The sequence below is a fragment of the Mobula hypostoma genome, chromosome 25, assembly GCF_963921235.1.
Source record: "Mobula hypostoma chromosome 25, sMobHyp1.1, whole genome shotgun sequence".
Taxonomy (NCBI): Eukaryota; Metazoa; Chordata; class Chondrichthyes; order Myliobatiformes; family Myliobatidae; genus Mobula; species Mobula hypostoma.
Genome location: NC_086121.1, coordinates 9896304 through 9912142, shown reverse-complemented (window position 1 = coordinate 9912142; position 15839 = coordinate 9896304). Strand labels below are relative to the sequence as shown.

Here is a 15839-nt window from a genome sequence, read left to right as displayed (position 1 = left end):
CTGCCATTCCCCTCTCCTGCCTGTTACTAATGAGCAGGTTTACAGACGTACCAAATAAAGTGGCCCCTGAGTGTAGTCATGGAGTCACATGGCAGGGAAACAGGCACTTCGGCCCATTGAGTCAATGCTGAACATCAGTCACCCGTGCTACTCTCACCCTCACAGTGAGCCAATTTAATTGTTGCCTGCATGGACAGATCAATGTTTGGAAGAGGCTCCAGCTAAAAGGCCAATCTCAGGATGATGCAGGACAACCTAACTTGTCATTGGTTTTATTTAGAGATACAGCACGGTGACAGGCCCTTCTGGCCCATGAGCCTGCACCACCCAATTGCACCTCTGTGACCAAGTAACCTACTAATTCGTACAGCTTTGGAAACCAGAGCACCCAGCCGAAGCCCACGCTGTCACGGGGAGAACACACAAGCTCCTTACAGACAGTGGTGGGAATTGAACCCGGGTCACCAGCGCTGTATTAACGTTGCACTAATCACAGTTAACGCTTTGGGGGCAGTTAGGGATGGACAATAAGTGCCTAGCCTTGTCACATCCTGTGACCGAATAAAAAAAAACACGAGGTGGCACTTCTGCCCATTGGACTATGCTAGCTCCTTCAGACGTATTCCAGTTCATTCCCCTCTCCTGCCTGTTACTGATAGAGTCATACAGCAAGGAAACCGGCCCAGGTTTTCCCAGTCTCTCCCCATTTAAAAAGATTCTCGTGCTTTTCTGCATTGTGCACCAATGTTTACCTCACACTTTTCCACACTAAGGTTTCCTCTGCCCTATTCTTGCTCAACTACTTGTTAAAACTCCCTGAAACGCCATTTTACACCCTGTAACAGAATCTTAGTGATAATTTTTCAAAACTCGTTAGATTCTGGACTAGTTCCTGAGGATTGGAGGGTGGCTAATGTAACCCCACTTTTTAAAAAAGGAGGGAGAGAGAAACCGGGGAATTATAGGCCGGTTAGCCTAACGTCGGTGGTGGGGAAACTGCTGGAGTCAGTTATCAAGGATGTGATAACAGCACATTTGGAAAGCGGTGAAATGATCGGACAAAGTCAGCATGGATTTGTGAAAGGAAAATCATGTCTGACGAATCTCATAGAATTTTTTGAGGATGTAACTAGTAGAGTGGATAGGGGAGAACCAGTGGATGTGGTATATTTGGATTTTCAAAAGGCTTTTGACAAGGTCCCACATAGGAGATTAGTGTTCTGCCCTATTCTTGCTCAACTACTTGTTAAAACTCCCTGAAACGCCATTTTACACCCTGTAACAGAATCTAGAACAGTCCAGCGCTGTAGAAGCCTTTCAGCCCACTATGTTATGCCAACCCTTTAACCCACTCCAAGATCAGTCCAACTCTTCCCTCCCACACAGCCATACTTTTTCCTCTCATCCATGAAGCTCTCTAAGAGTCTCTTAAATGTCATTAATGTAGTTACCTCTGCCTCCACCCTTGGCAGCACATTCCATGTACCCACCACTCTGTGTGTAAGAAACCTACCTCTGACGTTCCCCCTATACTTCCCTCCAGTCACCTCGAAATTATGCCCTTCATATTAGCCATTTCCACCCTGGAAAAAAGTCTCGGGCTATGCACTCTAATTATGCCTCTCATCATCTTGTTCATCTCTATCAAGTCACCTCTCATCCTCCTTCACTCCAAAGCTCACTCAACCTGTCATCATAAGATATGCTGTCCAATCCAGGCAGCACCCTGGTAAATCTCCTCTGCACCCTCTCTAAAGCTTCCACATCCTTCTATAATGAGGCGACCAGAACTGAACACAATACTCCAAGTGTGGTCTGACCAGGGTTTTGTGGAGCTGCAATATTCCCTTGTGGCCCTTGACCTGTAGACCTCGCGTCACACCCTGTCAACCTGACACTTAATTCCAGTTTTTCTTTTCTCTGTGACAACCAATTCACAATCCACTGGGTGCTATATATTACCCTAAATGTTATGTGCTTTAATCTTGTCGGTCAACCTCCTGTGGTGGACCTTATCAAAAGCTTTTTGAGAATCTAAATATTGCTTGGATCCCAATGGAGGGTCTCAGTCCAAAATGTCGACTGTTAATTCCTCTCTGTAAATGCTGCCTGGCCAGCTGAAGTTCCTCCAGCATTTTGTGTGTGTCTTACTTTGAAGCTCCAAATACCCCACTTGCACTGTTCCTCTTAACCACAGCAAACCACCTTCACTACTGTAGCCTTGAGCAATCCTGAGGAGCTCTACTTGTGCACATTTGTACCTGAACATCATGAATAAGGGGGGTCATACCTTTCTGAACATGTCACACTTCCAGGTTTAACGCATGAGGAGCATTTCATGGCTCTGGGCCTATACTCGCCGTAGTTTAGAAGAATGAGGGGCGATCTCATTGAAATCTATCGTATATTGAAAGGTCTGGATAAAAGTGGATGTGGAGAGGCTATTTCCTGCAGTGGGGGAGTCAAGGGCCAGAGAACGCAACCTCAAAGTACGAGGATTTCCCTTTAGAGCAGAGATGACGAGGAATTTCTTTAGCCAGATGTGGAATTCATTGCCACAGACAGCTATGGAGGCCAAGTCATTGGGTGTATTTAAAGTGGAGGTTGATAGGTTCTTGATTAGTCAGGGCTCCAAGGGCTGGAGGAGGGACGCCAAGCAGTACTAATGGCTGCCCGATGAAGAAGGAGAGCAGTAGCGGCAGCTCCATACCCAGATCCAGCACAGTTTTCACGTCCTTATTGTGGACGTCTACGTCACTCACAACTTGGACTCAACAGCCACCTGCGAGCACACAACAGCACCGTAGAAATCTAACTCTCATCGTCGGGTACGCCAGACAACCAATCCAGATCCAGACCAAGATCTAGTAACAAGCTTACCTTGAGACTGGTTAAACGAATCAAGCCACTACACAGAGCATTGAGGTAGAACAAGGTAAAACAACAACAGAATGCAGAGTAAAGTGTCACAGCTACAGAGAAGGTGCAGTGCAGGGAAGCAATAAGGTGCAAGATCATAATGAAGTAGATTGTGAGGTCAAGAGTTCAACTTATCATACTAGGGAACCATTTAATAGTCTGGTAACAGAGGGTTAGAAGCTGTCCTTGGATCTGGCAGTAGGTACTTTCAGGCTTTTGTATCTTCTGCCTGATGGGGAGGGAAAGGAGAGAGAGTGTCCAGGGTGGGTGGGGTCTTTGATTATGCTGGCTGCTTTACTGAGGGAGCGAGAAGTGCAGACTGAGCCCGTGGAGGGGAGGTTGGTCTCCATGAACACGCCGAGCTGCGTTCGCAACTCGTGCAATCTTGTGCAGAGCAGTCGCCATGCCAAGCTGTGACACATCCAGATAGGTGCATCGATGAAGACGGCAAGAGTCGACGTGGTCTGCGGAAGGGCTGCCAGTTTACTGTGAGGAAAGGCCTTGATAAATGGCCATCCAACCTCCTGAAATAAAAGTTGCATTCCCTTAGCAACCAAGCTTTATCCACTAAATATACTCTGATTTCCAATTTCCTGCCGAATATCTATTAAGTGACTGTTTATGAATGTATATAAATGGTCAGGAACCAGACTGCAATGAAAAGAAAGGCTTATTGAAGCTATTTCCCTACAAAGGAAATCACTAGTTAGATGTTAAAATACTGTGCACTGTAAGCAGAACTGACCTTTGCTGTTACACCCAAATGACCTCAATTTTCCTTCTAAGGCTTCTGTGAAAATACTTTAAAATTTATGACTTCCAGTTCCTCATAGATTTTTTTCCCCCTCAGATGGTTTTTCCAAATGACTGTCCTCTCGCCACTGACCTTCTGAAACTTAATTCAACTTTGTCGAATCAGTTGTTTATACAATAGTCCCTGATTTGGAAACAAAGTCAGGAATATTTCAAGATAAAATAGAAATATAAAGGAACCCCCTCCCCGGAAGACCCTTAACCTCTGTTGGATATATTCTTGCAGTGATCTCTTTATAAAACAAGTCGGGACTAATTTCCATTACGATCTCTAATGTCAATGAACTGTCGACCTATTCCAAATAAAGTAAATTCAAAATAAATTTATTGTTAAAGTCCGTATCTCCCACTGTATGCTATCCTGAAATTCATTTTCTTGTGGACACTTACAGTAGAACAAAGAAATACAGTAGAATCAGTGAAAAACCACACACAAAGACTGACTAACAACTAATGTGCAAAAGAAGGCAAACTGCAAATACAAGGTAAAGTAAGTATTAATCAATGATATTGAGAATTCGTTGGCCAGTGGTGTAGTCACATCAGCACCACACCTCAAGGTGCGTGGTCCTGAGTTTGTACCTGGCCGGCTCCATACACACTTTCCATCCTCGCTGGGCTGAGCATTGAGTTAGCAACTTGGCCTCGTAAAGACGTCAAGTGCTATGGAAACGGCAGAAATGCTGCCCGATGTGTCATTAGGTGCGAAAAGGAAGGAACAGCAAAAGCAATATTGAGAACATCAGATGTAGAGTCTTTGAAAGTGAGTCCGTAGGTTGTGGAATGCTTTCAGTGTTGAGGTGAGTGAAATTGGTTCAGGAGCCTGATACCTGAAGGAGAATAACTGTTCCTGAACCTGGTGGTGTGGGACCCAAGTCTCTTGTACTTCCTGCCCGATGGTGGTAACGATAAGAGAGAATAGCCTGGATGGCAGGGGTCCTTGATGACGGATGCTGACTTCTTGAGGTGGAGTTCCATGTAAATGTGCTCAGTGGTGCGGAGGGCTTTGTCTGTGACGGACTGGGCTGTGTCCACTACTTTCTGTAGCCTTGGTGGGCATCGGCGTTTCCATACCAGGCTGCGGTGCAACCCGTTGCGTTGATTGTTAATGTTGGTAGGGCTGTGAAGCCTCACCTTCAGCCATCCATTGATCTCGAACTGAAGTCACGTACCCTCGTGCAAAATAGCAAATTGGCCAAGTGGCTTACTCACTTCCAGAGCTGGCCCAGGATGAGCAGCAACCACAGAACAGCTCAGCCTCCATCATGTTCACCCCGCCACACCTTTGGTTCCTTTCTGTTTAAGACAATGACAACTCCTTGCATATTCCTATGGTCTTCATACCCTCAATGGCTACTTTAGTAGATCCACCTGTACATCTGCTCATTAATGCAAATATCTAATCAGAGAATCATGTGGCAACAACTCAATGTATTAAAGTATGCATACATGGTCAAGAGGTTCAGTTGTTTGGTCAGACCAAACATCAGAATGGGAAAGAAATGTGATCCAAGAGATTTTTATTGTGGAATGGTTGTTGGTGCCAGATGGGGTGGTTTGAGTACTTTTAGAAACTGTTGATCTCCAGGGATTTTCATGCACAACAATATCTAGAGTTTACAGGGAGTGGTGCGAGAAACAAAAAAAATCCAGTGAGAGGCAATTCTGTGGGCAAAAACACCTTGTCAATGAGAGAGGTCAGAGGAGAATGGCCAGACTGGTTCAAGCTGACAGGAAGGTGACAGTAACTCAAATAACCACACGTTACAACAGTGGTGTGCAGAAGAGCATCTCTGAATGCACCACACTTCAAAGTAGACGGGCTACAGCAGCAGAAGACCACAAACATACACTCAGTGGCCATTTTTTTAGGTACAGGAAGCATCTAATAAAGTGACCACTGTTTCTCTTTTTGCTGGATTATAACTGGTTAATAGTTTATTACCATGGAATTGTATTTCCCAACAGCTGCTTGTATTTCAGTTTATAATTTTTTTTAAAAAAGTACTATATCTGCCTATTAACTAACATCCCCGAGATGTTTCAAATGCTTGGCTAGCTGCTTATGAGTTTCTCTCTGTATAAGCGGGAGCCTGTGTACGTTGTGTTGCTCAAGGTTCACGGTTGTTAATTATAGCCGGATTATTTTTGCGAAAAAGGTTATCAGTTTCAGTTTATTTTTGTCTATTCACATTGAGGGGCAGGAGCAAAACGTAAAGAGCTGCAGGGCGATGGATTGAAGAATGCGAACTGACCCCTGTACATCCTAGGTATTGAGAGCATTCAGAGTGGGCTCCTGCTACCAGTAAAACCTCAATAAAATTTGATGCTGGGTTATTGACAGAAAGATATTAAGGCAGAATTCAGTCCTAATTGTGGTTTTCTGTATCAATATATAGAGCAGGATTGGACCATTAAGCTCTGATTTCAACGAGCTAATAGGATGAGGACAAACTCAGCAGAATAAGTACTGCCTGTGTTTACAAACACTCTGTTTAAATACAGGAGATTGTTCGGCCCATTCAGTCCATGCTGGCTTTCTCTCAATAACAGTCATAAGCCCAGTGGGCACAGGGGCAGAATCAGGCCTTTCAGCTCATTTGTGTTTGCTCCGCCATTCCATCATGGCTGACTTATTATCCCTCTCAACCCCATTCTCTTGTCTTCTCCTTATTAATCGGGAACCTTTCAACCTCCACGTTAAATATGCCCAATGACTTGGTCCCCAAAGCCGCCTGTGGCAATGAATTCCACGGATTCACCCTCTGGCTGAAGAAATTCCTCCTCATCTCTAAGTTAAAGCAACGTTGTTGTATTCTGAGGCTGTGCCCTCTCGTCCTAGACTCCCCCACTATAGAAAATATCCTCTCCACATCCACTCTATCTCGACATTTCAGTTTCCATTATTAGTTTTGATTTATTTTATTATTAAAACTACACCATTGTTGTGCGGATTAAATGTGCCGTTTCACATTTTCCATCTGTTCATACAAAAGGCCAGTCAGCCCGTCAAGCCCATTCCTGGCTCTCTCCAGAGTGACCCCATACCTCTACTCTTTCCCTGTGGCCCCCTACCTGATTTCCTTTCGAAAGTCCTCATTGCCTTGTTGCCACAGCCTTTATCTACAGTAACTTCAGGATTATAAGCACCCTGCTACAGCAGATGGTAATGCTCATGTGGTCTGTGGTATCTTTTCCCATCTCTTTATACCCAGGTGCCTTGGTCCTTGAACTGTTTGCTAATGGGAATAGCATCTCTGTGTATTTACTTTCATAGAGACAAATACAGTTATTTGTTCAAAGTACAAAGTAAATTTTATTATCAAAGTATATATGTCACCATATACAACCCTGAGATTCATTTTCTTGTGGGCATACTCAGCAAATCTATAGATTAATAACTATACCAGAATCAATGAAGCGCCATTCAACCAGAGTGCAGAAGACAACAAACTCTGCAAATGCAGAAAGAAGGAACAATAATAATAAGTAAATAAGCAATAAGTATTGAGAACATGAGATGAAGAGTCCTTGAAAGTGAGCTCATAGATTGTAGAAATGTTTCAATGATAGGGTGAGTGAAGTCATCCCCTTTGGTTCAAGAGCCTGATGGTTGAGGGGTAGTAACTGTTCCTGAACCTGGAGAAGTGAGTCCTGAGGCTCCTGTACCTTCTACCTGATGGCAGCAGTGAGAAGAGAGCATGTCCTGGGTGGTGGGGGTCCCTGATGATGGATGCTGTTTTCCTGTGACAGTGTTTCATGCAGATGTGCTCAATGGTGGGGAGGGCTTGACTCGATGAAAATTGCACTATTATATTTATAATGTTCTTTTTCTCTTCTGTTTCCACCCCTTTCCTGCTGACCACCTCTCAGAAGTGGAATGAATTTCATGTGTTGAGAGCATCTCAGGAAAATTCAAGATGGCTGCCAAGCGGAAGGGCGGCCTGAAACTAAATGCCATCTGCGCCAAGCTAAGCCGGCAGGTTGTCTACGAGTGTGCGGCGGAGCAGGCCGAACCTGACCAGAAACTTCCGGAGGCCTACCCGACCGACGGCCTGCAGCATGGCGACCAGGAGGTGGAGGCCAAGGTTCCCGAAGGGCTGCAGCACATCCAGAAGCTGGAGGAGGACAAGAAGAGGCGGGAGGCGATCGAGAAGTGGGTGAATGGGGAGTACACGGACGAGCACGGGGACCGCGGCGAGGAGCGGCTCGTCAAGGCAGGGGATGGCGACTTCCTGCCCTCGGAAGGGGTGTACATGCTTCAGCCCAAAGGTTGCAGTGAAGAGGAGGACATTGACGGGGCTCAGGAATCTCTCGACGGTAGCTACATGGACGATCGGGATTCGGAGGACGTGGGGCCGAAAGAGGAAGGCTACAATTCTTCCAGTGAGGCCAGCATAAGGCAGCACAGCGTTGCCTCTTCAGGTGAGTAATACTGGCTGAAGAACACTGTAAAATCATGGAACAACATACAAACCGCTGAAAGGCATCGACTGTCCATAGATGCTGCCTGGCTTGCTGAGTTCCTCCAGCATTTTATAAAATTTTCCGACATCTGTAGAATCTCTTGTGTTTATGATTTTCTGGAGAAACTCAGCAGATCAGGCAACATCTAAGGAGTGAAATGAACCCTCGGTTCAGATGAAGCACCTCAAAATATTGATTGTCCGTTTCCCTCTATAGGTGCTGCCTGACTTGCTGAGTTCCTCCAGCATTTTATGTGCATTGCTCAATATTTTCCGACATCTGTAGAACCTCTTGTGTTTATGATTTTTTGGAGAAACTCAGCAGATCAGGCAGCATCTAAGGAGTGAAATGAACAGCCAATGAACCCTCGGTTCAGATGAAGCACCTCAAAATGTCGATTATCCGTTTCCCTCTATAGGTGCTGCCTGATTTGCTGAGTTCCTCCAGCATTTTATGTGTGTTCCGGAATATTTTCCATCATCTGCCGAATCTCTTGTGGCTTATGATTTGCTGGAGAATCTCAGCTGGTCACAGGCAGCATCTATGGAGGGGAATGAACAGTCGAAGTTTCAAGTTGAGACCCCTCATTTGGACTCGACCCTTCATTTCACCAGTCCAGGTGAAGGGTCTCAACAAAAGATGTCAGCTATCCATTTCTCTCCATAGATGCTGCCGGACGCACTGAGTTCCATTGGTGCATAATGTGTTACTGCAGGATTCAGTTCTGTGCTCTCCTCTGGCTCCTGTGTGGATTCATATGATGAATGTTTTGCCGAAACTTTACTATGAGGGGGGAATTTAGCCTAGCTCGTCAATTGAGAGAAAAAGTAAGAAAAATCCCAAATTCACAGCAAAAAGTACCCCATAATTAGTGCATTTTTTCCCATTATTGTGATAAATGCTACGTGAGAAATGAAATCTCGTTTAGTCTGCCAATCTAAACAAGAATTGCAGAATCAGAATTAGTTTTAATATCACTGGCATATGTCGTGAAATTTGTTAACTTTGAGGCAGCAATACAATGCAATGTATGATAATATAGAAAAAAAACCGGTGTATGTATCCAGAATATATATTAAATAGTTAAATAAAATAATTAGTGCAAAAAATAGAAATAAAAAGTAGTAAGTTAGTGTTCATGGGTTCAATGTCCATTCAGAAATCAGATGGTAGAGGGGAAGAAGCTGTTCCTGAATCGCTGAATGTGTGCCTTCAGGCTCCTGTATCTCCTTCCTGATGGTAGCAATGAGAACAAGGCATGACCTGGGTGATGGGGGTCCTTAATGATGGATGCCACCTTTTTGAGAAATCACTCCTTGAAGATGTCCTCGATAGTCCGGAGGCTATTGCCCATGATGACTGAATTTACAGCTCTCTGCAGCTTACTGTGCAGTAGCCTTTCCACACCCCCCCCCACCCCATATCAGATGGTGACGCAATCACATTTCTGCCCTCCCGATCTCTGTCGGAACCATGAACAAAAAACAAGCTCGCCTCTGCCGGATCTCTCAAGTACTGAAGCACGGTGTCAAGCAAAGAAAAAAAATGCGCAAGTTGTGCAGGGGCTGGGGGTGGATTTCTTTGGAAGGGGCGAGTAATCAGCTCTCGCGGTGGTGGCAAGGGGCAGAGGTCGTAGCGCGCTGACCCCCCGAGGTCCTGTCGGTGACATTCTGGAATACAGAAGTGTGGAGATATGAAGTGTCATTTGTTATCAGTTGGAGAAAAACGGGCATTTAATGGCTTCAAATATAGATGGAGACTGGCCTGTCCTTCATGAAGGAATTTGCAGACTTTAAGTGCAAAGATTAGGGTACTTTATTTAATGCTTCATTGACACTATCTACTGAACTGGCTTCTGATATCGAAATCTGGAATTATCTAAAGCCAAGGGATGACATCATCAGGAAGAAATATGATAAGGTCAAAACATTTTTACACTATTTTTAAAGTAAGATTATCTGACACTCTGTCAGAACAAATTATTCTTGCTGAATTCAAGCCTTAAGAGGCCATGGTTCTCGCTCACTTCAGTGTGCTTCGGCCTGTGCATTTCAGGCCCAGTGTTTTCCGAGCAGATCCTTGGTTATTTTGAGAAGATAGTCACTCAACACATCCAGCAGAGTGAACGGGGCAGACTTCCTGTGACACCGTGTTTCTATGCTGGCCTTGCCGTGCTCGGAGATATACACGCTGTTATTGTGTGTTGTGCTCCGTAAACCTGCTCTCCCTGCACCAATCCTGTTCATTCAGCCTCCCGCCTTAAAACCCCTCCCTCCTGTTACCGGCTCCGAACATCTTTTCAGCAGACGCCAAGTGTTCTGCTGACTTCTCACATCAGAATCAGGTTTATTATCTCTGACAAATGCTGTGAAATTTGTTGTTTTGTGGCAGCAGTGCAGTGCAAGACATAAAATATGACTGTAAGTTGTAACTTTAAAAATAGAGTAAAAGAGGAATAGTGAGGTAGTGTTCATGGAGCATTCAGAAATCTGATGGCAGAGGGAAAGAAACTGTTCCTATAACATAGAGGTGTGGGTCTTCAGACTCTTGTACCTCTTCCCTGATGGTAGTGATGAGGAGGAGGCATGTCCTGGGTGTTGAGGGTCTTAAAGATAAAGATTACTTACTCCCTGTTGTGCCTCTGGAATTTAGAGTCACAATGAAAGTCTCCCATCTCTGTCTGTCGTTGGCCATCTCCTCTACTGGGCCCTAGGTGTGGTTCAGTGTCCTCATTTCTGCCTCTACAGTAGGGCACCAAGTTGTCTTTGGTCTCCCATGTTTCCTCCGCCCTTCAGGGGTCCAGTGAAGTGATGATGGATTTGGCCTCTCTTCTCACCATGTGCCCAAGCCAGTTCCAACGTTTCCTGGTGATGACTGTGGCCACGTCCTCTTGATTACATTGAAGGAGTAGGGTGTGGTTGGAGATCTTCCTTGGCCAGAGAAGACAGAGCATCTTCCAGAGGCTCGTGGTGGAATGATGACAGCTTGGAAAAATCAGCACACATCAAAGTTGCTGGTGAACGCAGCAGGCCAAGCAGCATCTGTAGGAAGAGGTGCAGTCGACGTTTCAGGCCGAGATCCTTCGTCAGGAAGACCTTCAGTTAGTCCTGACGAAGGGTCTCGGCCTGAAACGTCGACTGCACCTCTTCCTACAGATGCTGCTTGGCCTGCTGCGTTCACCAGCAACTTTGATGTGTGTTGCTTGAATTTCCAGCATCTGCAGAATTCCTGTTGTTTGGAAAAATCAGATTAGATTCACTTGTCACGTGTATATTGAAACATCAAAGCATACAAGTGAGATGCGCCATTTGTGACAGCAATCAACACAGTCTGAGGATGTGCCGGGGGCAGCCTGCAAGTGTCGCCGTGCTTCCAGTGCCAACATAGTAGGCCCACAGCTTACTAACCCTAACCCATATGTCTTTGGAATTTGGGAAGATCTTGGAGGAAGCCCACAGCGTCACAGGGAGAACATACAAACTTCTTACAGACAGTGGCGGGAACTGAACTTGGGCCGCTGGCACTGTAAATCTTTCCACTAGTTGCTAGCCGCTGGATGCCACATTGTCCTGTCCTGTTAACTTGCCAGCAGTTACCCTCTGTAACCCAGGGTGGGCTGCACATAGCCTTTCAGTGGACAGGGGGAGCAAGTGTGTGAGGATTTCCACCGGCCATGTTTGGTGGGTGCGACTGGCTTCCCACTGAAGGGGCTGAGCTGGATAATGCCCTCAGTAAACCACCAAACAGGCCTTTTGTTACGAACTCCGTTCTACTGAAGCTTGTAGGCCAATCCTTGCTCGGCAAGCTCCCACAAGAACTATGAAGTCCCGAACAGATAATCTGTTCATTTAAAAGGCAGGTCACTGGGGAAATAAATCACCTTTTCATTAAATTCTTGCCACTAAACCCTCTGTGAGAGGGGCTGACATCTCAATGGAGAAACTGCAGCTTTAAGAATTCAGTTCCCCCCCCCAACATGCCCCCCCCACCTCAGTACCGCATTGGAATGTCAGCCCAGAGCATCCTGACTCCGAGCCAAGTGCATGACCCACTGAACCACAGCTGAAAGTTAGAGAGAAGGGGAATGGCTGTCATCATTTGGACTTTGTGCCTCTTTTGTGCAGCTGGCGATGTTTAAGAGATTTATGGAGCTTTTCCACCTGTGCCCACTGACAATAGGGTAACTTTGTCCTTTGTCAGTCGAACATCTTAATTCAAGGGGACCTCGATGTGATTGAACAGTTTGAAACGGTGCCAATTGCCATGCCAGTAGCTGGAATTTGATTTCAACTGCTTTAATAATTTGAGCAATTTATTTTATGTAGACGTACAGCGCAGAACAGGCCCTTCTGGTGCAACGAGCCGCACTGCCCAGGAACCCACCTATTTAACCCTCGCCTAATCACAGGACAGTTCACCATGACCAGTTTACCAGGAGGTCTTTCGAATGTGGGAGGAAACGGGCAGCCAGAGGAGACGCACGCGGTTACAGGGAGGATGTACGATCTCCTTACGGATTTGAACTCCGAGCTCCGATGCCCCAAGCTGTCAAGGAATCGCGCTAACTGTTACTCGAGACCCGTTTAAAGTCCATGGGATGAGAAAACTGATTTGATGTTTTCAGTGGGTTCCCATCCTCAACCAGCTTTAGGATGGAAGAGACTGTGGTTTCCACTTCTCTCTCCTGTCTGTGAAGGTTTCCCGAGACCCGTTCGACATCCCTGACTCTGGTGGCATAAAAGCCTCACGCTCCTGGCAAGTTTCACCAATTTGTTCATTATTCTTTGTATCCTGAGTTGCTGCAAAATGCAGTGATGGACTGTGACAGCTGTCAAACTCAATCAGTCTCTCTCCCCCTTCCTCCCAGTTGCTCCTTATAAGCCAGTGAGCTAGAGCTTGAGATTCCTGCTCAAAAAATAACATGCTTGCATCTTCTGGAATAATTTCACCTATATCCCAGCCAGTACCTAGGGCTGGGCAGGCCAAGGCAGCCAACAAAAAATTTAGAACAGTCCAGCACAGGAACGGGCCTGCCGGCCGACGATGTTATGTTGTAGCACAGCGCTTTACGTTACCAGTGACCTGGGTTCAATTCCCACCACTGCCTGTAAGGAACCTGTCCGTTCTCCCCGTAACTAATGGATTATCCGGGTGCTCCGGTTTCCTCCCACAGTCCAAAGATGAATCGGTTGGTAGGTTAATTGGTCATTTTAAATTGTCCTGTGATTAGGCTAGGACAGGGGTTCCCACCCTTTTTTTTCTGCCATGGGCCAATACCATTAAGCAAGGGGTCCTTGGATCTCCGGGGCTAGGATTGAATCCAGAGATTGCTGGGTGACGTAGCTCGAAGGGCCAGAAGGGCCTATTCCATTCTGTATCTCAATAAATCGATAGATAGATCAATCAATAAGATACATAAAACACCCAGGTTCGGTTCCGCTACTCTTTGTAAGGAGTTTGTGCGTTCTCCCAATGACCACATGGGTTTCCTCCCCGTGCCCTGCTGTCCTCCCACATTCCAAAGGTATACAGGTTAGTAGTCTAATTGGTCTAATTGTTACATTCGTGGCCTAAGGTAGAAGGAGATGAGTTATTACTTCAAACTTTCTGCATAATCAGTCAAAGAGTTAAACTGCACATGCATGTAACAAGAGCTGTATAACTCATCTCCTTCTACCTTAGGCCACAAACTTCTCAATCACCCCTGCTGTGGACCACTTTCTGAAGGTCCAAGACGCCAACTTCTACAAAGAAGGGATCTGTATGCTCCACGACCGCTGGACTAAGTGTGTAAATGTAGGAAAAATAAATGTGCTAGGTTTTCTAAAATGGACTCCTTCTACTGTAGGCCACGAACTTATCAATCACCCCTGTGAAATCTGTTAAAAAAAACTCTGCTGTTCCGCTCCAAAGCCACGGGGTCCAGGTGCAGGAGTTGGTAGAGCCTCCCGTTGGTTCTTCACTGTAGGCAGCCCTGTACTCCCTCGGTTCTGCCCAAAAGGGACCCAAACTGAGGTTCTCCTGTCTCAGGAGCTAGCTATTAACCCTTTGATCTCGGTGCAAAAAAATAGTGTGATATCTCGTGCCCTGAATTAAATGGGGAGAAATGTTCTTCATACTGTGCAATAACATTGTAGTCCCCTCATCAATGAGTGAAGTCTTAGATCTACTTACAAAGCCCCGCTGTGTTCGTGGCCACGGGATTGTCCAATTTTGCTGAATGCTTGTTCTATGGAACATAAAAATGTTGGAAATGGTGGGAGGAGAACAGAAGGATCAGGGACTACAGATCCATAATTCCTTGAAAGTGGTGTCACAGGTAGACATGGTCATAAAGAGAGCTTTTGGCACATTGGCCTTTAAGATATTGAGTACAAGAGTTGAGGCGTTATGTTGAAGTTGTATAAGACCCTGGTGAGGCCTAATTTGAGAGCATTGAATGCAGTTCTGGTTACCTACCTACAGGAAAGGTAACAATAAGATTGAAACAGTACAGAGATCATTTATAAGAACGTTGACCAGACTTGAGGATCTGAGTTATAGGGCAAGGTTGAATAGGTTAGGACTTTCTTTGCTGGAGTGCAGGAGAATGAGGGGAGGTTTGATAGAGGCATGCAGAGTTATGAGTGATATGGATAGGGTAAATGCAAACAGGCTTTTTCCACTGAGGTTGGGTGAGAGCAGAACTGGCAGTCATAGGTTAAAGGTGAAAGGTTAAATATTAAAGGGGAACTTCTTCGCAGAGATTGGTCTGAGTGTAGCAACTAACTGCTTGTGGAAGTGGGAGGTGCAAGTTTGATTGCAACATTTAAGAGAAATTTGGATAAATACATGGACGGGAGAGGTGCTGAGGACTATGGGTCCAGATGAAGGTCGATGGGACTGTGCAAAATAACAAACACGAGAGAATCTGCAGATGCTGGAAATCCAAGCAACACACACAAAATGCTGGAGCAACTCAGTGGCCCAGGCAGCATCTATGGCAAAGTGTAAATAGTCGACGTTTTGGGCCGAGACCCTGCATCAGATCTGGGAAAAAAGATGAGGAGTCAGAGTAAGAAGGAGGGAGGAGAGGAAGAAGTACAAGGTGGTAGGTGATAGGTGAAACTGGGAGAGGGGGATGAGTGAAGTAAAGACCCGGGAAATTGATTGGTAAAAGAGATACAGGGCTGGAGAAGGACAGAAGGCCTTGGAAGAAAGGGAAGTGGGAGGAACACCAGAGGGAGGTAATGGACGGGTAAGGAGATAAGGTGAGAGAGGGAAATAGAAATAGGGAAAAGTGAAGAGGGGTGGCAATTACCAGAAGTTCAAGAGATCGATGATATGCCATCAGGTTGGAGGCTGTTGAGATGGAATATAAGGTGATGCTCCTCCAACCTGAGTGTTGCCACATCGTGGCGGTAGAGGAGGAGGCCATGGACTGACATGTCAGAATGGGAATGGGAAGTAGAATTGAAAATGGGTGGCTTCCGGGAGATTCCGCTTTTTCTGGCGGACAGAGCGTAGGTGCTCGGCGAAGAGGTCTCCCAGTCGCCCAGATGAGAACAAAATGAACACTACCTTATACACGCAAAAGGTTCTGCCGATGCTGGAAATGCAGAGCAACACACACACAAAATGGTGGAGGAACTCATTGGGTC

General features: G+C 45.8%; 1 protein-coding gene across 1 annotated transcript in view; it reads left to right on the top strand.

The window, feature by feature from the left end:
- Positions 1-7616: 7616 nt before the first annotated feature.
- Positions 7617-15839, top strand: part of casz1 (castor zinc finger 1) — a gene marked incomplete at its 5' end in the record, with an annotated part of 136799 nt that continues 128576 nt past the window's right edge. The window contains one exon of the mRNA XM_063032856.1: positions 7617-8157. Within this exon, the coding sequence (XP_062888926.1) occupies positions 7617-8157 (541 nt within the window). The remainder of the gene's footprint in view (positions 8158-15839) is intronic.